This window comes from Phaenicophaeus curvirostris, chromosome Z (genome assembly GCF_032191515.1).
Source record: "Phaenicophaeus curvirostris isolate KB17595 chromosome Z, BPBGC_Pcur_1.0, whole genome shotgun sequence".
Taxonomy (NCBI): Eukaryota; Metazoa; Chordata; class Aves; order Cuculiformes; family Cuculidae; genus Phaenicophaeus; species Phaenicophaeus curvirostris.
Window position 1 is genome coordinate 2,732,346 of NC_091431.1, and position 27,297 is coordinate 2,759,642.

At 42.0% G+C, this 27,297-nt stretch overlaps 2 protein-coding genes across 2 annotated transcripts in view; both read left to right on the forward strand.

Moving 5' to 3' along the window:
* Nucleotides 1-216: 216 nt before the first annotated feature.
* LOC138733478 (uncharacterized) lies at nt 217-907 on the forward strand (the record flags this gene model as incomplete). Its single annotated transcript, XM_069880669.1, is given in 2 exon segments — nt 217-323; nt 325-907. Coding segments are annotated over 2 exon segments (690 nt in total), but the record flags the coding sequence as incomplete, so codon positions are not given.
* Nucleotides 908-936: 29 nt separating this feature from the next.
* Nucleotides 937-27,297, forward strand: part of DTWD2 (DTW domain containing 2) — an 80,313-nt gene continuing 53,952 nt past the window's right edge. Inside the window, exon 1 of the mRNA XM_069880539.1 lies at nt 937-1,065. Within this exon, the coding sequence (XP_069736640.1) occupies nt 968-1,065 (98 nt within the window). The 5' untranslated portion in view covers nt 937-967. The remainder of the gene's footprint in view (nt 1,066-27,297) is intronic.

Below are 27,297 nucleotides of genomic sequence, written 5' to 3' on the forward strand. Positions count from 1 at the left end.
CCCCATCCCTGGAGGCGTTCAAGGCCAGGTTGGATGGGGCGGTGAGCAGCCTGGTCTGGTGGGAGGTGTCCCTGCTCATTGGGGGGTAGGGGGGGTGAAGCTGGATGGGCTTTAAGGTCCCTTCCAATCCAAACCACTCTATAATTCTACGACTCTATGATTCTGAGATTCTATAATTCTGTGAATCTATAATTCTAGGATTCTGGCATTCCATGATTCCGTGATTTGTGTGACCAGCAGGCCCAGGGAGGTTCTTCTCCCTCTGTACTCGGCACTGGTGAGGCTGCTCCTCGAATCCTGTGTTCAGTTCTGGGCCCCTCACCACAAGAAGGATGTTGAGGCTCTGGAGCGAGTCCAGAGAAGAGCAACGAAGCTGGTGAGGGGGCTGGAGAACAGGCCTTATGAGGAACGGCTGAGAGAGCTGGGGGTGTTTAGCCTGGAGAAGAGGAGGCTGAGGGGAGACCTCATTGCTCTCTACAACTCCCTGAGAGGAGGTTGTGGAGAGGAGGGAGCTGGGCTCTTCTCCCAAGGGACAGGGGGCAGGACGAGAGGGAATGGCCTCAAGCTCCGCCAGGGGAGGTTTAGGCTGGACATCAGGAAAAAATTTTTCACAGAAAGGGTCATTGGGCACTGGCAGAGGCTGCCCAGGGAGGGGGTTGAGTCACCTTCCCTGGAGGGGTTTAAAAGGCGGGTAGGCGACGTGCTGAGGGACGCGCTCGGGCACCAACCCCGGCCTCGAGCCCCCCACGCCTCCCTGACGCCCCCAGGGCGGTGCCTCCCCCCGTCCCGGCTGCCTCTGGGCGCGGAGGCGGCGCCGCGTGCCGGGGCCCCGCGATTGGACGCGGAGGGGCGGATGTGTGTGTGGGGGGTGTGTGTACTGGGGCGGGGGGGGGGGCGGTGTGTGTGACGCGGCCGCCTCCTCCGCCGCTGCCCCCGGGCGCCCCCTGGCGGCAGGCGCGGGGCGGCGATGGAGCGCGGCGGCGCGGAGGAGGGCGAGGGCTGCGCGGGGCTGTGGGAGCTGCCGGTGGAGCTCTGCGAGAGGCGCCCCGAGTGCGGGCGCTGCGGGTGAGCGGGGGTGGAGGGTGGGGACTCGCACACCCCCCCCCCCACACACACCCACCCCCCGTCCGCGTGGCGAGGAGGAGGGCGGCGAGGAGGGGCGGGTGGGTTTCCCGGCACGGGCAGCGCCGGGGGCAGCTCGCTCAGCGGGGCAGAAGTCGATTCCTCGGGGTTGGAAGGGATCTCAGAGATCATCCAGTTCCAACCCCCCCCCCCCCCCCCCCCCCCCCGGCCGCGGGCAGGGACACCTCCCGCCGCGCCGGGCTGCCCCAGCGCCATCCAGCCTGGCCCTGAGCCCCTCCAGGGATGGGGCAGCCGCGCCTTCCCTGGGGAACCTGGGCCAGGGCCTCCCCGCCGTCATGGCAAAGAAATTCCTCCTTCTATCCCCTCTCCAGTTCATTCCCGTTCCTCCTCAGCCCATCACCACAAGCCTTTGTGAACAGTAGCTCTCCAGCTTTCTTGTAGCTCCTTTCAGGTACTCAGAGGCCGCTCTAAGGTCTCCTCAGAGCCTTCTCCAGGCTGAACAAGCCCAATTCTCTCAGCTTGTCCTCATAGGGAAGGTGCTCCAGCCCTTGGCTCATCTTTGTAGCCTCGTCTGGACCTGTTCTAACAGCTTCATATCCTTGTTACGCTGAGGATCCCAGAGCTGGACACAGTACTGCGGATGGGGTCTCACAAGAGAGGAGCAGAGGAGCAGAATCACTTCCCTTGACCTGCTGGCCACACTGCTTCTGATGCAGCCCAGGATGTGATTTGCCTTCTGGGCTGGGAGCGCACGTTGCCGGCTCATGTCGAGCTTCTCATCAACCAGTACCCCCAAGTCCTTCTCTGCAGGGCAGCTCTCAGTCACATTATCCCCCATCCTCTCAGTCATGTCACTCAGCATCATCCCGGCATTCACAGGCATGCAGAAGTGCAGACTCAACTCAGACAGGTCCTGGCTGTGTTTGCATGGACAGCAGTTGTGCCCCTTGTATGGGACTGGCTGTGGTGCACTGAGAGCTGGGCTTGTGCTGACACTGAAAATACCAGCAAATAAACATCCTAAGAGTCACTTTGGAGTTTCAGAAAGTGGGTATCCTGTATTAGGCCTGGTCAACACGAGGGAGTGATCTCTGTCAGTCACATTCAGTGAGACAAGAGCTGGGGACAGAGTTTATTTCTCTCTTAAATGCATGTTATCTCCAACATGGCAAGGATATGGAACTACTGGAATGGGTCCAGAGAAGACCATGAGGATGATCAGAGGGCCAAAGCATCTCTGCTATGACTACAGACTGAGAGACTTGGAGTTGTTCAGCCTGGAGAGAAGAAGGCTCTGGGGAGACCGTAGACCAGCCTTCCAGTACCTGAAGCTTAAAACTGTTACCCCTTGCCCTGAAGAGCCCATCACCATCTTTCCTGAGGGCTCCCTTTGAGCACTGGATGGCTGCTACAAGTTTTCCCCGGAGCCTTCTCTTCTCTAGGCTGGAAAACCATAATGTTCAGCCATTCCTTATAGGGGAGGTGCTCCAACCCTTGAATCATCTTTGTGGCCTTGTAAGGACTTGCTGAAACAGATCCATGTCCTTCCTGTGCTGAGGACTCCAGGACTGGTTGCAGGACTCCAGGCAAGATCTCAGGAGAGCTGAGTAGAGGAGGGGCATGCCCTCCTTTGACCTGCTGGTCACGCTTCTTTTGATGCAGCCCAATACGTGGTTGGCTTTGTGGGCTGGAAGTGCACATTGCAGGCTTAATAACTAAAGTGCCAGCAAATGACTCTAAAACTTGCTTTTGACTTTTAGAAAGCAAGCCGCCTTTGTCAGGCCTGGGTAACACAAAGGAGTGTTCTCCATCAATCATGCGCAACAAGACAAGAGCTGGTTACAGAATGTATTTCCCCCTTACAGGCATGTGTATAAATTTTCCCTGAAATCTTGCGCATATTCTGTTACTTTCCAAGGGTTAGTTTTAATGTAATTATTACCTTCACAACAGTCAGATCTCTTGCTAGTTTGGAGCTGTCTGCAGCTCTGCCTGACCTTGCATTGGAAATTGGGACAGATGGCAAACAGAGGTGGTTACAGAAGAGGCAGTTGGTCTGGCAGGAGAGGGGTTTCGAGGTACCTGCCTTTCTGTTTACCTCAGGAAGCCGCTTCATGGTGGTGGAGATCAGGACCTGGCAGAGGCTGGCAATGTGCTGGGTTAGAGTTTTATTAGGGTTTTTCTAAGAAGTCTTCGCTTCCCAACAGGCGTGTAAATTTTGCTGTGCCGAGGTAGACCTCAAGCCTCATAGTCTGCCTCTTATGTCACCTGGAGAAGGTGGGATATGTTCCCTAGAACGTGAGGCATCCCCAGAGTGCCATGCAGGGCAGTACCTGAGACCTCAGTACATGGAATTGTAGAGTAGTTTGGATCAGAAGGTACCTCAAAGATAATCCAATTCCACTCCCAAGCCATGGGCAGGGACACCTTTCACTGGATCTGGTTGCTCAAAGCCCTATCCAACCTGGCCTTGAACACTTCCAGGGATGGGGCAGCCACCACTTCTCTAGGCAAGCTGTGCCAGTGCCTCACCACCCTCACAGGAAAAAAATTCTTTTCAAAACCATCACCCCTCTCTTATCACTACGCTCTTGAGCCCCTCCACAGCTTTTCTGCAGGCCCCCTTTGAGTACTGGGAGCTGCTCTAAGGTCTCTATAGAGCCTTCTTTTCTCTAGATTGCACAGGCCCAGCTCTCTCGGCCTGTCCCTCATATGGGAGGTGCTCCAGCCCTATGATCATCTTCTTGGCTTCTTCTGGATTCGCTTTACCAGATCAATGTTCTTCCTGTGCTGAGCACTCCAGAACTGAACACAAGACTCCAGGTGAGGTCTGAGAGCAGAGTAGAGGGGCAGAATCACCTCCCTCGCCCTGGGGGGTGTTTCTCCCCCTCTTTTTGAGGGAGCCCAGGATTTGAATGGCTTTCTGGGCTGCAAGCACACATTGCCAGGTCATGTCAAGCTTCTCATCCACCAGCACTTCCAAGTACTTTTCTACAGTTGCTCAGTCTTTGGTTCTTTCTCAAAGGAAAACAAGACTTTTTTTATCTGACAACTTAACAGCTAACTTTGAAGTCCATTCAAGCACTGGAGAATGGAGGGGTTAATATAACTTTACGTGTGAACTCTGGTATCTTTTTAAAGTAAGCACTGATTTTTGGTCTTACAGAACTACCTTGTAGCCTGATTATATGTCTTTGTGTATATGACCTTCTGTTGGAGTGAGTTGGCAGTATGTCGCTTGTTCCTGAACTGACGAGTGTGCAAAACCTCCAAAACAAAAAAAACCCCAGTACCTATATTGAATTTGTTTGTTTCTGTTGATGGGTGAAACAAGTAGAAAGACACTTTACTAACAGTGTACTTGCAGTCTCTTTAAGGCATCAGAGTTGAGGAGCTTGTCTGTGATGGGTTTCCTGTAAATAAGGCATCATTAAAAATACTTACTGTGTAAGTAATAACATTCATAAATGTTAACTATAGTTGTAGACTATAGTTGTTGCCCAAAGATGAAAACCTAACAGATGCATGACACTGCCCTTTTGCTGCTCTCTTTTTCCTCCCAATGAGTTTTAGCTCAAGGGACATCTTGAGCCAGGTGTGGTTTTCTGTTTATTTAATTTAAATACTGCATACTTAATAAATACTTTATTTTTATTCTGTAAATTTCTCCAGTCCCTCTTGAACCCATGTAAGGGTCTTGTATTTGCAACATCTGGCTGGCAAGAAGACACCTCAGACCTACAAACCCTTGGTGGAAAGCATTACCTTTTATTTTGGTTGTGGCTTCTAGCTTCCTCTTCTGCACATAGTATTCAAGGTGTGAGCAAGCCAGAGATTTATACCTTGGGTGATGTGTTTCTGCATTTTCTTATAAGGACCCTATCTCATATTAGGGCTGCTTAATTTCCTCATAATCTTTTGGTAAGTTCTTTTGGAAAGCCAAAGTTGATTTGCAGCACCCCCACCCATACATTTGCTGAATCTTTTAGAGATCTTAAATAGTTCCGAAAAGCAGGATTTCCCTTTGAAAAAGCAATTCCAATTCTTCTCATGTAAATCACATACTTTTCTAAGTGTTCACTAACCATAAAAATATGGTTAGTGAACACTTAGAAAAGTATATGATTTACATGAGAAAAATGACCCACTGTCATTCTTTATTCAGCTATTTAGCCTTGAGTTCTTTTAAAATGCCTACAGGATGCTGCTGATTATTGTTTATTTTGCCGCTGTCTGTCATAACCTGTGCTCTAGTTCCTTCAATTTTGGACAGATTGTCTGATGTCTCAGATTTCTTTCATAGTAAAACCTGCTGTATTTTGTCAGCTTCTAATACGGTATAGTATTAAAATATAAGCTTCCTAAAGAGCTCACTTGCTGTGAAGTTGGTTACAATGAGGACAAACACTGAAAGAAATGTAGGGGCAGAGGAATCAGGGAGGATAAAAAGAGCTGCTTGCTTTTTAAGAAAAAAGGAAAGTGGCAGTTTTTTTAAAAAAGAAGTTTTAATGGTGATTTATGATACAAGACTGAATTTCGCACTCGGTCTATTACTGCAGTGTGTCCTCTCTATCCTTTTCCTCAGGAACATAACTCTAATATGCTTCTCATTGAGCACAGCATTCCGTGGTTTGAGTTAGAGTAAAAGTGCATAAGTCAGTGACTTAGGGCACATTGTGAGAAGGAATATTATGAAACGATTATTTCCCTGAACGTTACCATTATGGTGATGGTTGGGGGCAGGTATCTTTAACTGAATATCTTTATTTTAATAACTACAGAGTAGATTTTTATGGTAAAGCACCTTAATGTTATTTAAGAGCATTCAAAATCAGTGTTTACAGTGGTGATGGTCTGAATTCAGTACAAAAGCACAGAAAAATAGGTTCTCTTTAGCATCATTCAGTGATTACTCATGGGGACAGACTTAAAGTTTTGGCTTTTTTTTTTTAATGTGGCAAGACAGCTGATTGACAGCTTTCTAACAAATACTCTGTCAGTCAAAATATGAAACAGAAACATGAGAGTGAGGGAGATAATTTTTCATTTTGGATACTGTGAATGACTTGAGTGTCCTGAAGGAGTGGAATGCTTCTAAGGCTTTCTGTTGCTGATGGTGGCTGTGGAAAAAATGCTGACATTTGCAATAGTTTATGGTGGAGAATTTGACTTACATAATATAAAGAAATTTTACATTTTGAAGGTTTTTTGTGTATGTGTTAGTGCTAGTTTAAAAATAATAAAAAAGAAGGTTGTGAAAGGTGGTCCTATGAGTAGTTGGTATTTGAGATGGCAGATGGCTGATGTGCATTAAGTATGTGCAGTTGACTTAATGCTGTTTTATTTTTGAGGCTACAATTTAATGTGTATTCTGTTTATCTGCCAAAACTAAAAAGTGAGTGGTGCTAAATTTTGAATCACTGATAATTATTTGAATAGTTCTTTAGGCTTTCTCAGCTGATTTAAACGTTCAACTTGCCATCAGAATTTGAAACACCACACCTATATAGTTACCAAGTTGCTGTTAGCATGGAAAACAAAATGAGCAAGCCCCAAATCGGAAGGCGTGTAGGACAATGACTTTGATTTTGTGATGTGAGACTCTGATAGCAGTATAACACTGTGAAATTGTGTCCTTGTGTGCTTCGCAGTTCACTCATTTCTGGATGCTTCTCTGCTGTTAGGGAAAAAGGCTTCTGCTAGTGCAAAAGCAATGAATGCACAACGGCTTGTTACCACAGATCTTAACTGCACATGTGCAGAACTTTACTGCAGTGGGAGGACTTCTGATGAATGTTTTCAGGAAAACCTTTAAATTTTTTACCTGTGTAATTTTATGATCTATAGGCATTGCTAGGTCTCTGTGGGTGGTCATGAATCCCTACTGGAAACAGCCCTCTGTTTGCAGGACTAATTTATGTAATAAAATGAGGATAATAACCACTGGTGTTTTCTGAGATTCTGCCATGATATATCAGTTATACAGCATTTGTATTTCAAAGGGGGAGGAATTAATTTTAATTCTTTAATATAAATGCTCCTTTTGCCTGGGTCTAAAACATTACAGATACTAAACTTAATCTCAGTACTGTGTGAGTGCTCTTAATTTGATAATGTTGATAGATTGACAATGACGTGTAATGGCACAGTACTGCTTCATATTTTGAGGAAAAATATAATGCTGTTATGTAAGTGCCCCCTCTTTGTTAATAATCCTGTTAAGACATATAAATGCAGAGTGTGAAGAGGCAATGTGGGTTATCGTTGACACGATAGATGTATGCAGTTGCTTTATAGCACTTTGCTATGGTATTTAAGTGTAAAAGTGAATTTTAAAGTTTAATTGACTATCAGAGGAAGTGAAATAAGCATGCATTAATTCTTTTAGCAATGCCTGCTGCAAGAAAATAGCTTCACAGCGTTTCATTTCTTTGATGTTCTTAAAAATGAACTCTAGGCATTTATTTTCACTGCCCTAAATTTATTGCAAATTTTTACTCCCGAAAAGTATCGATTTATCAGTTATCACTGCTGAAATGAACTTTTTATGTAACTGCAAGTATGTATTTCCCTGTGGTTCATGACTTAAAAGAGGTGGCATAGTGTTCTGTAGGATATCTTCTAAAAAGTTTCATGTTACATTGGCATTGAAAAAACGATACATATAGAAACATAGAGTCATAGAATCATGGAGTGGTTAGGGTTGGAAGGGACCTTAAAGCCCATCTAGCTCCAACCCCCTGCCATGTGCAGGGACACCTCCCACCAGACCAGGCTGCTCACGGCCCATCCAACCTGGCCTTTTACATTTCCAGGGTTGGGGCATCTATAACCTCCCTGGGCAACCTGTGCCAGGGTGTCACCACCCTCACGATGAGAATTTCATCCTAATGTCCAATCTAAATCTTCCTACTTCCAATTTGAAGCTATCCCTCCTTGTTCTATCAGTACATGCCCTTGTAAAAAGTCTCTCACCAGCTTTCTTGTAGCCCCTTTAGGTACTGGAAGGTCGCTATAAGGTCTCCTCAGAGGCTTCTCTTCTCCAGGCTGAACAAGCCCAACTCTCTCAGCCTGTCCTCATAGCAGAGGTTTTTCAGCCCTCTCATCATCCTCACGGCCTTCCTCGGGACCTGTTCCAGCAGTCCAATATCCTCTTTTATGTTTGGGATTCCAGAACTGGACACAGAACTCCAGGTGGGTTTTTGTGAGAGAGGAGTAGAGGGGGAGAATCCACTCTTGTGACGTGCTGGCCATGGTTCTTTTGATGGAGCTCAGCATACAGTTGGCCTTCAGGGCTGTGAGCACCCATTGCTGTCTCATGTCGAGCTTCTTATCAGTCAGCACCCCCAAGTCCTCCTCTACAGGGCTGCTCTCAATCATGTTGTCCCCCAGCCTGTGTTGGAACTGCAGATTGCCCTGGCCCAGGTGTAGGACCTCGCACTTGGCCTTGTTGAACCTCGTGAGGTTCTCATCGTGAGGTTCTCACAGCCCCACTTCTCCAGCTTGTCCAGATCCCTCTGGATGACGTTCTGTCCTAGTATGACTGCATCACTCAGCTTGGTGTCACCTGCAATGGTTAGGTGACAGGCATCACTTGAGTGAATGGAATTATTCTGTGTTCTTGAGTGGTGTGTCAAAGACAGATTGTTTAAAATGGCTATAACCACTTTCAAAGTCTCCTAAATCAGAGCAAATTTTTTCTGAATGTACTGATTTTATCTATGGTTAAATGCATAAAGTGGGTTTACAGGTGTATCTGAAAACTTACATGTTAAAATTATGTGGAGAAATGAGGTGATTCTGTAGAGTTTAGAAGCAGCCGAATTTGCAGATCATCAAGAGACAGAAAGGAAAATGCTGAGCAGATAAACCAAAAATGAGATCCATTCACGTGTGTGCTAAATTTGGCAGCAACTAAAAGCCAGGTTGTGCTTGTTATTATTTTTCTTTGTCAGGTGAGGTGGGTTCACCATGTGACTCTGAGGACTCCTGAAGGATTTCAGGAGGGATTTGTTATTGTTCGTCGTTTGGTGTTTATGTATGTATGTACAGTGCTACTGTGAAGGACAGCGAGTGTCATCCAGTCTCTGGGGATCTCTGTGACTCATGCAGCAGTCATAGCACAGTGCCAGTAATACGACTCCTCCACGTGGTGGTTAAAAGGAGCAGAATTACCGTCTCATGCTTTGTAGTGGGATTTTTTTCTGCTGTAGACGTTTTCTATTTTGCTGTGTGAAGAGGAATACCCGCTTCCTATCAGGACGTAATTGACAATTATGTGTGGCATAATTTTGGGGGGTGTGTGATGAGAGAATAGCTGGATGGTGGTTAGCTGCCTGCTTGGTTGAACTATGACACAGTTGACCTACTTGACTAATAGAGCAGCTCACCTAAAGCAAAGGCTGCCCTCTAGTCCCCTTTGTGTTGAAATAAGTCCAGCTTCCTTTAAATGTGACGGCTTCCTGAAGTATTTTCTAAGTCTTCTTTTCTTAGAATCATAGAATCACCAGGTTGGAAGAGACCCACCGGATCATCGAGTCCAACCATTCCTGTCAATCACTAACCCATGTCCCTCAGAGCCTTATCCACACGTCCCTTAAACCCCTCCAGGGAAGGTGACTCAACCTCCTCCCTGGGCAGCTTCTGCCAGTGCCCAGTGACCCTTTCTGTGAAAAGATTTTTCCTAATGTAAGGGTTCTCGTAAGGGTTCATTTATCTGTCACACCTCTGGACAGCAGCACCGCCCTCTGGGGTACCCACTCCCAGTGTCTCATCTGTGAACTTGGTGAGGGTGTCCTCTGTCCCAACATCCAGGCCATCGATGAAGAGGTTCTACAGCACTGGCCCTGCTATCAACCCCTGTGGTGCACCACTGTCTCTAACTGGACTTTGTCCAACTAGTCACACACAGCCCTCTGGGCCTGGCTATTCAGCTAGTTTTCACTCGTCATTCTCAGCTTATCTAAGCGGTACTTTATCAGCTTATCTGGGAGGATGTTATTACAGGTTGAGACACTGTCAGGAGCCTTACCAAAGCTCTCCTGTCATCCATCAAGCTAGCCACCTCCCTGTAGAAGGCCATCAGGTTGGTCAAGCGTGATTTCCCCTTTGTAGATCAAAGCTGACTACTCCCAGTCCCCTTCTTGCCCTTCACGTGTTTGGAAATGGTTTCCATAAGGATTCTCTCCACCGCCCTCCCAGGGATTGATGTGAGTTTGACTGACCTCTAGTTTTCTGGATCTCCTTTCCCTTCTTGCAGACAGGAATCTGCAGGCTGAGGAAGAGAGCAGTGTCAACCATGGAAATGCTGGGGAGAGAAATTATGTTAAGAGTTGTCTTCAGCTGTTGCTCTTAGTAGCTAAGTGGGTAAATTGTTCTGTGTGCTGCAGTATAGCTGAAGGAATCAGAAATGATTTCTCTCTTCTTGGGTTTTTGGCCTGTGGAACTGAATTTTATTTCTTGTAACTTTTTTCATTTATTACTTTTCAAAAAGCATGGGTCGTTTGCTACTCTCTTCTGCCCTTGTGCTGGCCTCATAATTGCAGGCGTGGGTTTTTCAAGGTGTTGGCCAAATATGGGGACAGGATTCCCTGACATGGTGAACTAATGACACTTTTGTAAACCATTCCATGATTCTGTGAATTAAGGTATATGTAACCTGTACCACATTTTAGGAAGAGAGATTAAAGGTAAATGGAAAAATTGCTAAGTATTTGTTTTGAAGTTCAGTGTCACTTATAATATTAACATAGTTTTATTAATTCTGCTGAATTTACAATAATCTCTGTGGCTTCTGTTGGTTAGAATTATCAATATCAACCTCAACACTGGTCATTGGGTCTCATTTTGTTCCACATTTAGCAATTACTGTATCTGAAGTTGGTTTTCATGCTGTTGTATCTTTGGCCTGTATTAGGAGTAATGAGTGGTGCCAGAACTGTTGATGAACTAAAAATTTTAGTGACTTGAATGTTACTTCTTTCTGCTGGGCTAAATTTCAAAGGCATTTATTCCTTTCCTATTACATTGTCATTGGATTAATGAGTAGTGACCTTTTTAGGCCACTTGTTTTGTGCTTGGCTGAGTTACTTAGCATCCATTTTGATCTGCTGGCATTAACATTAAAAAAAAGGGATATGTCAGGCTGGCCACATCCTTACATCGTTTTCACTATGAATAACTATAGGCTTGTAGGAGTACAGCCAGAGACCTGCAGCTGAGAATAGTCTTATTAATTAAAGCAGTTCTAGTACCTTTAGTCACCTTCTTTTCTGTAATTATACCAAGTACATCTTTACCTTGGTGATGGTGGCATATTGTAAGAGATTTCGCAACATTGATTAAGCCTTCCCAGTTTAATGATAAAGAATACTGATAGTGGCAATGGTTCCTCTCCAAGAATTGCTGTTGGTGTTTATAAACATAATACAAAGCAAAAACCCTGAAAGAAAAAAATCACTTTTCATGCTTCATGATGGTTACAAAAGTAGGTGAGAGCTGAAGACTATTATCCGTTTACCCAAATAAGAGTTGGTTTAAGTGCAGACAATTCTATCATTTTTCATGTAATAGCTGCATCTGAGACTGGTATAGGTGAATTTCACCTGGGACCTGGTGCTATGAAACAGAGCAGTGTTTCCTTTTGAGGAAAAGCCAGCCCTGACATATCCCAGATTGATTATGACGTGCAAGTATTGTAGAGTATTGTGTGAACATTCTGTGGCTGATGTGGTCTTACTTCACTTAGATTCTCCTTCACTTAACTCATCTTGGGGCTTGGTTTTTTTTGGTTTTGTTTGTTTGTTTGTTTCTGTTGTGTTCCCCTCAGCCTAATTGAGGTTCACTTCTACAAACACAAGCTTTCCTGTCACTTCAGGTGCACTGCTCAAACCTCTCTCTGTTCTTGAATCTGTATGTCTAGAAACTCCTAGGGTTTGGGGTTGTTTTCTGCCTTCCCTGAGAATGAGTTATTAGGGTGATCTGACATCTTCCACCTCTAGTTTTTTTTGGCTGCCTTTCATTTGTGATTTTTTTATCTTTGTCTTCCCTTTCAGTTGTGGAAGTTGGTTGCTTCAGTCTTCGCTACTTTTAGTGACTGTATTTCATTCCACCATCTCATCTCCCATCCAGATTTATCACTTGCAGTGTACTTGTGTACCACTTTCTCACTTTTTAAGTCAAATACTGCCTTCTGAGCACTACATCCAGTATCTTCTTGTCTCTTTATAGCTTTACCAGGATTGCACTTCTGCTCCACAAGCTCTGCTGATTTTTTTTTTCTTTTTGTCAAAGTTTGTAATGCTTCTGCTTGTAACAAATAATTCAACTTCAAACTTCTGCATAAGTCAGCCTGGTAGTTGCCTGAGTTCTTTTCTGGAAGCGTCCTTTGGCTTGTAAGACATAGTCTTCAGCTATTTTTTCCTCCATCTTTCTACATATTGTTTCTGAGTTACAGTGATGATGCCTGTAATTTCTGGTATGAGTTTCTTTTTACATTGTTGTCTTCAGTTCCTAAAACTATTAAAATTCTATGTCGGTATTGAAGACCTGCGAATTGTATGTAACAGATGGTTTTAATTTCACGTAAAGTTTGTCTTCTCATGAATGTCCAGCTGTGTCAGCTTAGTCACATAAAGGAGAATGTGCCCTTGCTCTACTTAATTTTTGTCTTGCTGTGCGCTATGTAAAGAAAATGGACAAAATGAGTCCTGGAGTCTGTTATATATATTTTTTGTATGAATTTGCAGTATCTGCTATAAAACTTTACAATGTTTGTTATAAAATATTTTCATTTTATTATGGTGCCACGAGACAGGCGCTCTTCTCTGTATTTCTACTTAGTACCAGTGCTTCAGCATTTCTGTTTATGTCAAAAGTTCAGTTTAATGAAACAAAATAGGTATATCGTGCACTAGGGAGGGAATAAATGAAGCAAATTGGAATGAATGTGACATATTCAGGAATTATGTATTTTGGTGCTCATATCAGATAGTGGAGAGGAAATCCTTCTTGCCTTAAATAAAGGACAGTTTGTGGATGTCCTAAGGAAGCCAAACGGTTTGGAGAAATGCCTTGCCAGTAAAGTTAATCAGACATAAGGTCAGGCTGATGCAAGGGGACAGTGACAAACAGTGGCTAGTTTTGTTAGCAGTGGATTATATTCATAACTGCTAGAAAATATTAAATCAAGACAGTGGTGTTTTATAAAGAAGGGTGCTCAAAAAAAGGTGATTTTTGAGTTCTTAGAATTTGTATGGAACAGCAGGAGTAGTCCACTTCAGTTTTATAATGTATAGTATTTGCTTTTCCTTATAGTTTTGAATTCAATATTGTACTTGGGCAATTTGGGAATAATCCCTTTAAATTTTTTTTCCTCAATGTCTGTTAGGTTTTAACTTAGAAATGTGATAACTTCTCTCTCTTTGTTGGAATCCCCATCAAATGGAGTTTTGAGCCTGTGAAATCATTAGGGTTTAAATGTGTTTTGCTACTTTTAATAGAAGAGCTTGTTAATTGTATCCTCTAATAGTGAATTTCTTCATTAAAACACCAAAGAGACGAACAATTAAAAAATCCAAATGTGCTGCTTCTCTTGGAGACGCATACCTAATTCTCCATGAAAATCTATGTTCTTTTAAAACCCTGAAGCATGAAAAAGCAGGCAGCTAATGCAGTGCATGAAGTTGATTTTCAGTAACTTTTAGAATGTGATTCTTATATATATATATGTGTAGCCCCTCCATGATACTGAAGCAGAGATTGTAGCGGATATATACGTGTTCTAAACTCAAGTAGTTTCAAAGGGATCTGGGCACTTAAATATCTTAGAGTTTTAGTCTCTAAAACTGCTTTGGTAATGTCTTTGACATTTATTAACAGTAGACTGGGTATAATCCGTCAAACCCTATTGAGTTAGTTATCCTTTAATATCATTCTGTTATGAGCCACTGCTTTCCTTTGGTACCCTGTTAATGTTTGCAAACAGAGTTTCATAAGGGGACTGTCAGAGAACTGAGGAAATCATGTGCCACAAAAGCACACAGGGTTAGAGGGCAGAAGGAAGAGCAGCATGCCCACTTTCTTTGCCAGACTGGTTAATGGATTTAATAGTATCTAACTACGATGGCAGGTTACATTCATCTGTGTGGGTAAGGATACTAGGGAGGCATTTGACAATTTTCCTACAGTATCCTGGTAGTCAAACGGAGAAGATGCACAGTAGATGAATGGGGCTACAAAATTAACAAAGAACTGGCTGGGCTGCTGAGCCTAAGTGATGGGGAGTTCAAAGTCTAAGAGAGAGCTGCTTAGGAGAGGTTTCTGTAGGGGTTTGTGCTGTGTGCAAAGCTGGCGAACGTGTTCCTAGTGACCTAGAGGTTGGTGGCGTGGAAGGCACACACAACAAGCTTGCAGGTGGCACCAATGTGGGGGAAGCAGTTGCTGTACTGCAGGAAGACAAAGCTGCCGTTCAGAGAGATGTTGACAAACTTTTAATTGGCAAGCTCGCAAAATGCAGCAGATTGGAAGACCGGCAGCCAGTGCTGAAGGAGCCCTGGCAGCGTTGCGAGCCTGCGACCACTCTGCAGCAATGAACTGGTGCCTCCGAGTGCCAGCGGGCTGAGTGGAGGCCAGAGCCCCAGTGTGTCCTGGTTATTCCAACACGACTGTAGCTGTGTTTGAACTTAAAAAAAAAATTACTCTCTGTAAGAGTGATTAGAGCTGGTTGCCCAGTGCAGCTGTGAAGAATCCATCCTTGAAAGTGCTCAGATCAGGTTGCTCAGGCTCTGAAATGATTCCTCCTTTGAGTGGGAAGCTGGCTTGGATGACCTCTGGAGGTCCCTTCCAGTCTGAACCATTTTATGAGTCTGTTCCTAGCTTTGTACTGTTGTGCTTTTGTCTGAGTTAATAACGGTGACCTCCTGGACCAGGCAATACTGATTGTAGTGCAAAATCTTACTGTTGTGATCTGTCTCTTGTCAGTCTCTTAGTGAGGTATTCAGGTGCAGTCTAGTGTTGTTTTTGTTAACTTTTATTACTGTCCTTGCCAAATATACTATAATAGTTGTAAAATTAGTGTTTTCAAGTTACACAAGAAAGGTTCATCTATGCCACAGACTTCTAGCTTTCTTACTCAAGAGTGAGTATTATTGTAAGATATTTTTCAAAAGCGAGTATTATTGTAAGATATTTTCCTCAGAAATGGTGGTTGCAAAGTATTGGTCATTGGATACAAATCAGTGTGGTTCTGGGGTGTGCTATGGTGGCTGCTATGTTCAGCATTTAAATGCATATGTGCGTATTTGGTTGTAAACCTTAAAAGCAGCATCTTACAGTATGTCCAAAACACTTTAGAATAACTTAATGAACTTGATGTCTCATTAAATAAATAAAATATTCTGTATTCAGTGAAAATCAGCACATTTTAATGAAATATAATAACTGTTCAGTGTTTAATAACAGCTATATGATTTTAAAATATGTTATTTCTTTGCACTGGACCAGAAAACCAGCTGACTGCTTTTTAATGTGATCGATACTAGATCAAAACCAAAGTGAAAGTATGTTCAGTAGAAGTGCCTGCTATTCAGAAAAACGACGCTAGAGTGTAGTGTTGCATTTATAGTACTCTTACAGCTAAGGTGAATCAACACCTGAACAGAACTGTTGCTTGTGCATTGCCTTTTTTCATATGATATTATAATGTTGAGTTCTACTAAATGCATAAACACAACTCAATTCTTCTACGATCTATGGCAGAAGAAGCAAATAGTACACTAGAACGCTTTAATTGAAGATTCTGTTTAATAGATAACTGTTTTCCTAATGCTGTTTATTCATCATATGAAGCTCCATTAACTATTTTTTGCTTACATTCAATTGAAGATAAAGTGCAGAGAATGGTAGATTTTCTTTTTAACAGGAGTATGTATTCTTTAAAAAATTTTGTCTGATAGAAGGCGTTTAATGCTAAATATAGATTAGAATGGGCTTTCCATTGTGTATTCATGTGTTTTACCAAAATTAAGCAAGCTTAAATTCGTAGGTGACATGATATGGCCTTGTTGCATGGACTGGGAGATAAAAAAGCTTGGCTCTTCTTTTAACTTCTTGAACTTGAAAGATGTGTGGCTACCGAGCCTGCTTTCATTAAAAATAAATGGCAGAGTTTGCTTCTGATTTAATTTGATGCATAACTGAGCTTTTAAGTCAACTCCTCCCTCATCTCCTTGCTTCGAGCTAGGATTCAGATTTGTTTTGCTATTAGCAAGTAAAGTATGCAAGCCAATAGGTTCTATCTTTAAAATACTGTATTAAGTAAAGTAAAACTGCAAAGGTAGACTTAAATTTAAAACATTAAAAGACCTACTGCTTACTTGGAGACAGAAAAGTCAGTTTTGTTGATACTTGGTCTGTGCTTTTGGAACAAGCGAATGCTGTGGATGTAATTTTAATGTTAAATCAAAACTGATAATAAACTGTGACGTGGAAACTTAGTGTTGGAATATTCTCCTGTACACTCTTGCAAGGTTACTCATAATGGCGAGTTGTAATTATTCTTTTTTGATCAAGAAACCAACAATAACAAAACAACAATGCATGAAGCTCTTAGGTAATTTAACTTCAGATTTGTAGACTGCGTTTATACAGCTTCAGTTACTGTTTGAACCACTGAATGTGGCTGAAATCTGCTGTCAATAGCTCCACCTAGCAGTGTCTTAATTCCGTGGCTTGTCAAGCTGCCTTTCCCCTGGCTCACTGGAATGTCCACTATGGAATCATACAGAGAATCATTGACTGGAATCATAGAGTAGTTTGAGTAGGGAGGGACCTTTAAAGACCCATTGAACCTGACCCTGAATATTTCCAGGGATGGGGCATCTACTGCCTCCCTGGGCAACTTTCCAGTGCTTCACTGTCCACATTGTAAAAACTTTCTTCCTTATATCCAGTCTCAGTCTCCTCTCTTCTAGTTTAAAGCCATTACTCCTTGTCCTATTACAACCGGCCCTGCTAAAAAGTTTGTCCAGGTCCACGTTTCCCTGTGATGAGGACTCCAGAACTGAATGTGGTACTCCAGGTGAGGTCTCACCAGAGCAGGGCAGAGCAGTAGAATCACGTCTCTTGACCTGCTGGCCATGCTTTTGATGCACCCCAGGATTCAGTTGGCCTTCTGGGCTGTGAGCACATATTGCTATGTGCCTTGGATCTGTGTCAAGGACTTGCTTGTTGAACCTCATGAGGTCCACATGGACCCACTCCAGGAGTCTCCTGGATTGTACAGCTTGCCATGCTACTTTTCCAGCAGATGCAGAGGTGGCTGAAGTGCCCCAGCAGATCCAGAATCTGAGCTTGATGTCTCTTGTACCTGGAGTTAAGAAGGCTTTGTGAAGAGGGTCCAGTTGATCAGGTGGCCTGCAATAAACACCAGACAAAGGTTCCATTTGTTACCTCAATGTCCAATTCTTATCCATAAACTTCAATCTGCTTCTGTCTATTCTTCAGAGACAGCTCTTCACACTCTATTAATCACCCAGACTTGGACACACAGATGTGATAGCAGATGGGATAAGGGAGCAGGAGCATTTGAACGGGTATTTCATTTCCATGTGGCAAACATTAGCTCCTTTGACATGGTTTTGAAGCAAGAAAGGTTGGATTTTTTTCTCATTTTGTAGAGCATGTGGTGGACCAGAGGAGGGCAAATCCTTTTGTCTCAGTCTCTTCAGTGAGTTTGGGGAATGACCTCCGAGGCAATACTTAATCTGAGCTGTGAAGCAAGGCTTTCTCAACTGCATCTTAACTTCCAGATCCCAGGACAGCATTGTGACTCACCCCACTTCTGAAACCTAATAACTGTCAGACTTCTTGGTTATGCTTTCAGCCCACATAGACCTGTGTGGCTGGTACCATAGATTAAATCACTTGGAAGTGGGAGAGAAAGCTCACGGAGGCCAGGATAGAGGGAGAGGGGAGATGCAGCATATTGCTTCCCAGCACTTCAGCCAGTGTTTGCAGGGATGTGGGCTGCCAGGCCACTCAGGCAGTGGTGACTGACAATGGTTCAAAACTGTTGCACGGTGCCTAGCACAAACCGTGTAGTTGCAGGAGGTAAAACACCATCTAAAGGACAGCAGAGGGCAGTGAAGAACCTGTCTGATGACAGTTCCACACCTCAGGGATGCCCTAGGGCAGAGCAGGAGGCTGCTGATGAATTCCAGCCCTTCAAAAACCGTGGGGGAAGGGGAAGAAGGTGTTGTGAAAGTGTTTTGAAAGGTTTATTTTCGGTATCATTTTTATCTCCTAATTTGCCTGTTAGGATTTTCCCTAATGTCTTTCCTTTTCAGGATGTGAAAGAAACCCCAGGTCTTTGGTCTCTAACATTATTAATGCAGGACAGCAGGTGGGTGCAGAATGAGCTTCTGATTTTTCTGCCAACATTGAGAGACTTGGGTGAACAGAAATTGTCACTAAGTGGCTTCTGCACCTGAATTGTTGAGATAACACAATGTAATAGCAAGCTCCTAAGACTGAGTAGCCAGGTACTTTGGGGACATCTTCATAGTCTCTAGACCAATAAATAATGCTTACAGTGCTCTACTAGGCACTCCAAGTAAAGACAGGAGAAAGGGCAGGACAGAGTTTGGTCTGGAGCGGTGAATGACATGCCTATAAATTGAAGAGGTTTTATTATCAGGGCTGTTCTCTGAACAAGAACAAGTATACATTTGGTTCAATGGCATAGCAGGGAGGATAGGCCAAATAAATGCCACATTTGATTTTTCTGGGATTCCTGCTCAAGAAAGGTGAAAGAAAAGGGAGAGATACTGGATGGACAGTGTAATCATAATCTCTAGATCAACTATCCTTGTCCTTTTGAGTCATACTAACTTCCCAGACATCAGCAGACACAACAAATAGGTTCAGGGAATTTATAAAGCATATTGCAGATAAGTTCTTGGTGCAGTTACTAAGAGATCCAACTGGGAAAGGTGTGCTCCTAGATTTGTTATTCGGAAACAGAGAGGGACTTGTGGGCAAAGTGGTGATAGTGTTGGAAAAAAAAATATATTCAGCCAATGATATCCACAGACCTCATTTACCACTGATTTAGGAACTTTGTATGTTCTTAAAAATATACTTGTATTTTTACTTTGTGCTGCTAATGGGGTGTTTTCTGCATAATTACAAGTGGATGAAAGAATCAAGACACTGATTCTGTGTTTTTTGAATATTTGTTTTTCTTTATTGGCATGGTGGGTGTGACAGGTTGGACCACATTGACAACAACCTGGTAAAGATTATAGCGTGAAAGATTATGGCCTAATGAGGATTATGACCTGCTAAGAACCTCACAAACGCTGGCATGGCCAAAGAGGCAATACCAGGGCTTTCCAAATGCTGAAACCCCTGTTCCCTGTTCACCACTTCCCCATGGCACTGTGCGGAGGAGGTAGAGAACTGTTGTCAGTCACACAGTCCTGGCAGATTGTGAGTTCTCAGCCCATCAGAATGACCACAAATCATGCTCAAATATGGTATAAAAGAGGGTCCCACTGGAGGCCCCCTTTGAATGGTTCTCCATGGAATAGCAGTGTGACCCTCCCCTGGGACTAAGTGCCCTCACCTTCTGTTCATTGATTCCTTATTCCTTATTTCTGGGCATATCCTTGAGTGAGCCCTTGCAGCTTTGGATGAGCAGTTCTGTGAAGTGAGTACCCTTGAGAAAGAGATATTTCCTTTTGTGAGTGAGTGGGTGTGGATATTTTGGGTCATCCTTCTAAAGGATTGTTCACAAAGCTTAGAAATTCTTAAGGCTGTCATGCAGTAATAGTTCCTAATTGACATCTGAACCTGTGGTTGATTTTCATTTGTTAAAGTGCTGAGTAAATCCTCATTGTTTTCCGTGACTGATTATCTGTTTTGTGTGTGCCTCCTGCATGACAGCGGGTTCCTGTGCTCCATGGGAAATTCTGAGCTTTTCCACAAGACGTTTATGGTTAAAGAATTTTTCTAGTTTATCTTTTCGTGTGGCAGCCTCTAAACTTCTGAGACAGATTGGCAATTATGAAGCTGGCGATGTAAAACTTCAGTTTAACTTCTTAATCTTTATGTCTCAATGGCTCACTTTAAATGCCATTACCACTTCACCTTCAACAAATTTAAAACCCTGTTAACTGTCTGGCATCAAGATTATCAGAATGCCAGCTATTTTGCCAGGCTGTAGAGCCAAGATGCATGAAAATGTCAACAATCTCAGGCTCATTAGTTTTTGGCTTTCCTGGCCTCTCTGTAATGACTGCAGTGCTGCATGAGCTAAATGCTATTTTTTCATTTGCTCCTATTAGTTACAGTGGAAACCACAGCCAAGTTTAATGTAAACAGTTGAAAGAGTGTTTTCCTATTGATTTGTTAGTTTCAGTTATTTGCAGGGGAAGCTGCCTGCCAATGTCTGCTTCCATATAATAAGTTAGGAAAATATAGAGGATGGGTATGTTGTTCTTTTCACCCTCATATCTTTTCTCTTTTATAGTGTTGGGAGATGTTTGTTGTTTTTAATAAATTCAGATTATCCTTGTAAACTTGCCATGAATGTTCCAGGCTAAAACCCCTAAAACTTACTTGTTTGCCCTTTATTTATGATTTTATTGGTCAGGCAGAAAGGTTATTTGCCTTGGGAAATGGTCACATGACAACATTACACAACTTAGAGCCTTTAATAAGGGTGACATGGACTTTGTCCATGTTTCTGAAACATACAGATTTTTGTCTGTTTACCTTCAGCATAAAAAATTATGTAAAAGAACTCCTTGAGGACATCTTATGCTCAACATATAGCATTCATACAGATGTTATACTAATGAGTTGACCAATTCCATTGGCTAGCCTGTTATCTCCTATTGTAGTGTCATATTATAAAGGAAACGTCCAAATTAATTTCAAATACTTCTAATGTATTTGCCTGTAACTGTAGTGTTATAAACTTCTCCATAAAAGCCTCTATCACCCGTAACTCCTGGTTTTCTATATAATTTTCTATAGCTTCAATAACTATTACTGCTGCTACAAGTTGCACTATTTACTTAGTGTTCAAAACCACTGTAAAAAATATAATGCACATTAAAAGGGCAGTTTGGAATGATACATGAACTACCAAATACTTTAAGTGGAAGGTTTTTGGTTTTTTTTAAAAGTTGTAGATATTCTTACAAATACTCATTTCCTGGGGAGAAATATGTATTTTCTTATTTGCCTGATTTTTGAAGTAATGCATTAGGTGATGTAATTTTCCAGAGGCAGGAGTGTTGCCCTTAATGCAGACTCTTGAGTTTATCATGGAATAAATTCCCGCTTCTATCCCTTATTCCCAAAGAGTTGTCTAATTTGTCCAATTTTAGTCTTAGATCTAGGAAGAATGACATCTTGTAATTTTTGTAAGTAAGGGTTTTCAAGTGTTTTGCTACTGTTGTTCAAATCCAGACCAGTTGAGCTTTGACTGAAAATCATTACAACTGATAGCTGTTTGGTGGTGAAAACAAAGTGATATAAATCCCATGTCCAGTGTCTGGAGGTTGACAACAGGAATCACCAAGCTCAAAATCAGCACCAACGCAGCTTTAAGTCTTGTGTTGAGGATAGCATCGATGACTTTGTTTTTTGACATACATTTTGTTGCTTTTTTTCAGTAAGATCTCAAGACAAGAGTTTCTGAAATGTATTGCGTTGCTCTGAAAGAAAGTGTTAAAATGGGGCCACATGTAGTCTGTGCTCTTCATAGAATCATAGAATAACCAGGTTGGAAGAGACCCACCGGATCATCGAGTCCAACCATTCCTATCAAACACTAACCCATGTCCCTTAGCACATCATCCACCCGTCCCCTGAACCCCTCCAGGGAAGGTGACTCAACCCCCTCTCTGGGCAGCCTCTGCCAGTGCCCAATGCCCAATGACCCTTTCTGTGAAGAATTTTTCCCTAATGTTGTTCTGAACACTTACTTTGCTGAACTTACTTCTGTAGAGTGTAGGAGCTGGATATTGTCTATTGCTTATTCTTTTTTTTTTTTTGAGATCTGTGGCTCAACAACTTGCCTATATAGTTTTTCAGTAAATGTAAAACAAATTCATGTTTAGTGTGCTGATGGAGACTGAAAGACCTGAGAGCTGCTTGCACATGACCTTACAACTGTATTCTTTTAATACTGATTTGTGTCAGTAAACTCTACTCAGAACAAGCGGGTGAGACCCAAGGTTTGTGTCGCGGAGAGCTGAACGGTGGTGAACAACAGGTGCCTGGGGATGAACATAAATATAGGGCCACCGTAGAGTGACACTCTGAGGCTGGTGAGAATAGTGGTTCTGGGATTTTCTGAATGAAAAGACATAACTTCAGACTTCAATAGCTCTTGACAATGGCTACCTTTTTTCCTGCTGTGAATTTTTTGTTCCTGTAATCATGTGATAACATGTGCGATGTAGCTATTCATGAAGCAGATGGAAAGAGGTGTTTCCTTTTGAATTTAATCTCTGCTGGTGTTGCCTGATTCCTCTGTCAGTTGATGGCCTTATTCTTCATTTAGGTTGTTTGAAGTTGGTTGCTTTGGACATAGAATTGTTTCAATTTACAAGAGGGCAGTAGTTCTCAAATTGGTGAAAAAATCTTGATTGAATATGATGGAAAACGCAATCGGGGTTTCGGTCAGGAGGGTTGTAGCCCACGTTGCTGAGAATAGAGTGGAAAATGGAAAGAAGGGCATGGGATGTATCTTCTCACTGTAGAACATAGGAGCAGGAGAACTCCTGAGAGCTGGTGCCAAGGGGATCTTAATGGTAGGAAATACCCATTTCTGCATCTCCTGCCCCTGATAGTTCCAGTGGTAGAATACTAGGTTAGTTCAGATAGTTTTTGTCTGGAAATGCTGTATTGCTTTTTGGGTGCCTCTGTCTGTATATCATGTCTCTTTATACCCTGACCATGCTTGCAGTGCTTGTAGTGGCAAGATGAACAGATGCTTCGTTGTATCAACAGTACAACTGTCAGAAAAGCCCCATGGAAACTGACTTGTCAAATACAATGGTAACCTGTATTTAATCAGTCACTTATATGTTCATGTTGGTTTGGAAGTTCGTGGTGCTGCCTTGAATGTTTTCCAGTACGAGGTGCTAAACTTAGTCTTGTATATTTTAATGAATTTAAAATGTAGTGCTCCAATAGCTTTTCCTGGTGCTAGATGGAAAAGTTTTGAAACTTGTCATAGAACGTGTTGCAGATTCAAGTTGATCCAGTCTGATAAAGCCTTAGAGATGTGTTTCTGGGAGGATGCCTCTCCCTGCCTGGCACTTTGGAGCAGTGAAAGGAGGAAACTGATATTTTTAGACATTTTACAGAGTCTTGACGTTCAGACTCAGTGCCTTTAGCTCATTAGCACAGTTCACATTCCCTATGCATTGGAAAATGATCTTCCTCAAAATGTAAAGACACCAAAGGACTTCACAGCCCTCTCATGGTATCGTGATAGAACTTTGGTATGAATTAGAACAAGTATTCCAGGTTTCTGACCGGCAGTTAATGTATTCCTGTGTCAGAAAGCTTGAAGTTGCTGTCTCTAATTGTGTTGAAAAGGGTACAAAAGCCTTTATTCAGGGTAAGTGTAAAATTTCTTTAAGTAGTTACCTCTTTACACCCGAAGGTAATTTGTTTGCAAAGTAGTTGAAACATGTTGGCAGGTAACAAGGAGGTAGGGTTTTTCTTTTTCCTATTGTATGTGATCTTTTCTTTGGATAGAATATGTTTTCTGTGCACAATTTTACAGGGGAGGTTAACAGAATAATTAGTCTTGTGCTCTTTAAATGCCTCCAGAACTGATGAAGAGGTTTAGGAGCTGAGGATAAGAAGGCATATTTGTGTGATTTGTCAAGGAGTGCAGGTTGACTAATTGGTAGATATGATCATAAATTTTGAAAGTTGTGTTTTATTAATCAAGTTACATATATAATTTATCACCCTTTAAGTTATAAATCTGAAATTAAAAAGGCACAAATAATTTTCACTATGGTTTGTATTAGATATTTCTCCATTTATATATATTGTTTTACTCAGGAAACTCAGGAGAAAAAAAACACCCAAACAAATCCAAACCAAAGCCAAATACCTGTTTTATTTATTTTTAACTTTTTGTGGAAAGCAAAATCTCAGCAAAATGTGTAGAGCTGGTGCTCTACAGGTTACCAAGTGGAACAGGAAAAGCTGGGTTTTATAAGTCTTTAATTTTAAATTTTTATGCCACGTGACCAGTGAGTTCCAAAGTCTTTTGAGGGAGACTGGAAGAGGGAGTGGAAGCTGGAACATGATGAAATCTCAATAATCTTATATGCCTGATTTTTCTCAGGAAACACTGTTAATGTAAGGCTTGAAATTTTTGCTTGAGTTTTTATGTCTTAGTCTTGTCTGTGGGAATTAGACTTCTGTAGGATAGTTGATTTGAATGATTGAGGATAATGGCAGACATCCTAGAATTACAATAACGCAAGCAAGTTAAAACAACAATATATTATGACTATGAATATCGTAATTAAATCTAAAATATGGCAGAGATCGTATTTTGCTATTTCTCTACTCTAGGGTAACTGAGTGTGAGACTGAAGGACTACTAGTACTGCAACCATGAGAAATATTTACATGGTAATGTTACACAGCCATCTTGTAGTGCCTTAAAATTGCCCATGCACATTAGCTACGAAGTACCTGCTATGGAGAAAATAAGGGCAGCTCATAATATTTGAAATGGTGATTGAACTAGCTGATCCTGTTCAATTTTAAAACAAAAGAAGAGGAGGAACTGCAAATAATTATTTCATTTATTTTCCAGTATTAGGGTTCACGGTTTCCCTCTTACACAATAGTTTAAAAGCATGTGTTAGCTTCAGTTAACAAAGCAGATCAGCAGACCTTTTATTTGGGACATCAGCTATGGAGTTTGTAGTTTAAATTTGACTCATATTTATTACATTCAGAGGGTGGGTAAGTTTTCAGAAATCTTAGAGACTGTGTAATCTTAGCTAAAGTGAACTTTAGGCCTATCTTTAAAAGATAGTTCAGCTGGTGACCATGGCAGTTTGGCTGCTCTTGCAGGATCTGTGCTTCTTATCAGCAGAGCTACAGGGAATATCGAATGTTCTGGTCCTGCAATGTTCCAGTCTTGGTTGCACTGGCCCTTGGTTTGCCAGGTGGGCGTCAGCCATACAGAGGACCAGATAATCCATTTCACATCTGTTCACTCTAGAGAGTGAGAGAGAGAGGTTTTCATTTAGGAGGGATGGCTTCTTGCATGAAAGTTGTGGCAATTTTATCAGGTTAAATACTGGGTAGCCATAGGATGAGGGAAAACAGAAAGGTTATATACTCAGAAAATTCTTTTTAAGATAGCAGTTAAGTCCTGTTAATTATAGACTGTTACCCCAAAGGAGCTGTACAATTGTGCCCAGATAAATGCAGAAGTGTCTTTTAGAGCTGAGATGTAAAAAGTAATTTTTACAGCTAGGTAATCTCAAGTGACTTCAATTGGCATTGTATAAATTCATTTTAGATTGCTCAGAATGACTGACGATAGAAGAATAGCCATACTAGAGCTTATCAAAGGTCCATTTGCACAGCATGCTGTCACCAGCCGTGAACAGATGTAGCAATGAGTGTTTACATATGTCTAAAGACGAAAGGGTAAGCATCTGCTGACAATTTTATCCTTTCTCCAGAAGCCTTTAGTTCAGGGGACTTCCTGTGTTGTCTGTGGCTTTGTGCCTTCGGTAGTGGTACTTCCACGTCTGATGTACTTCTATTTAACAATTTTTTCGAGTTTCCTTTGAACTCATGCTTCTGGATATAAAGTTCCTATATCCATAGCATTGGTCAGCAAGGAGATCTGTGGCCCTTGGCACAAAGAATTAATCCTTGTGATTGTTTTTGATATGGCATCTCCAGCCTTTTCTTGCACTTGGAATGAAAGGTGGAGCTAAACCATTATTATGTAGTGGCATAGTAATGTTTCCTGCTTAATTCTTTCATCATTTCCTAGTAATACTTTACATCTCATCTGCATTTTTGAGAACTGCTGGGCATTAAATTGCCATTTTCACAGAACTGTTTATCATAAAGTCTTACTCCTAAATGTTACGCCATATTAACCTCATACCCTGTCTATTTCCCTGTGTGTTGGGTTGGGATTGTTTCTTCCTAAGTGCATAATATTATGGTTATTTATGTTTATTTTAATCCACTCATGCTTTAAATTCCTTCTATAGCTGTTGTGGCTAAGGTGGAGGATGGAAAACGTAATCTGGAAAACATTTTTAATTTGTGTTTGTCCTCTAATGTACAACTAGCAACAGTAACATTTGTTGCCAGATTTTATAAAATGCATGGGCTTGTGCTTTTAAACATCCAACACAGCTTTATAAACTCTTGAATGTTCTTGTTTAAATGCAAGTGTGTAATGGACTGGTGTTAGTATAAAACATGTATTAAAACCGTTAGTTTAAAACGAACATATGGTAACTCTGTGGGTTTTCTCCAGGCTTCTCAGGTGGGTTTTGACCTTGAAACCCTTGGTGTTTTGACCTAAACAATAGAGAAATCTAATTTACTTGAAGCAGCCTTTTCTGTTTGGGCAGACATGTTGCTTTGAAAGTATAGAATCTGGGGCCTGACCTCGGCAGTGTGTGTTAGAACATGAAAATGTTACCACAAGTGATAGTAATTTAAAAACATCGGCTTCCTCTTTAGATAGATATTGCAAGCATTGTTTCTGGAATATGTGTTTGGCAGGCTCTGCCTCTTTACATCTTTCTGTAGAACCATCTACAAATACTGAGCATGAAATTGTAACTTACTCTTTTCTTAATCTTTAGAGTTTAAACCCTGGAATTACCTTTAGTTTCCTGAATATGGGTGTAAAACTACATTCATTTACAATCCCAGAATGACACCTGTGTTCAGCAGCCCCTTGGACATGTTACAAAGTAGAAGATGGTCCTGAAGCAAGCCAGGACATTTACATTTGTAAGAAAATCATACAGAGACTTGGAAACCAGTTTCAGAATGAGCTCACTATTTTCCAGGCTACTGCATATTCATTTGTAGAGTATCTCTACGCAGAAAATAGGGATCACACTAAACTTGACGCCACAGTAAAGCATAGTTCACTGTCCAGGTTCAGTTCTG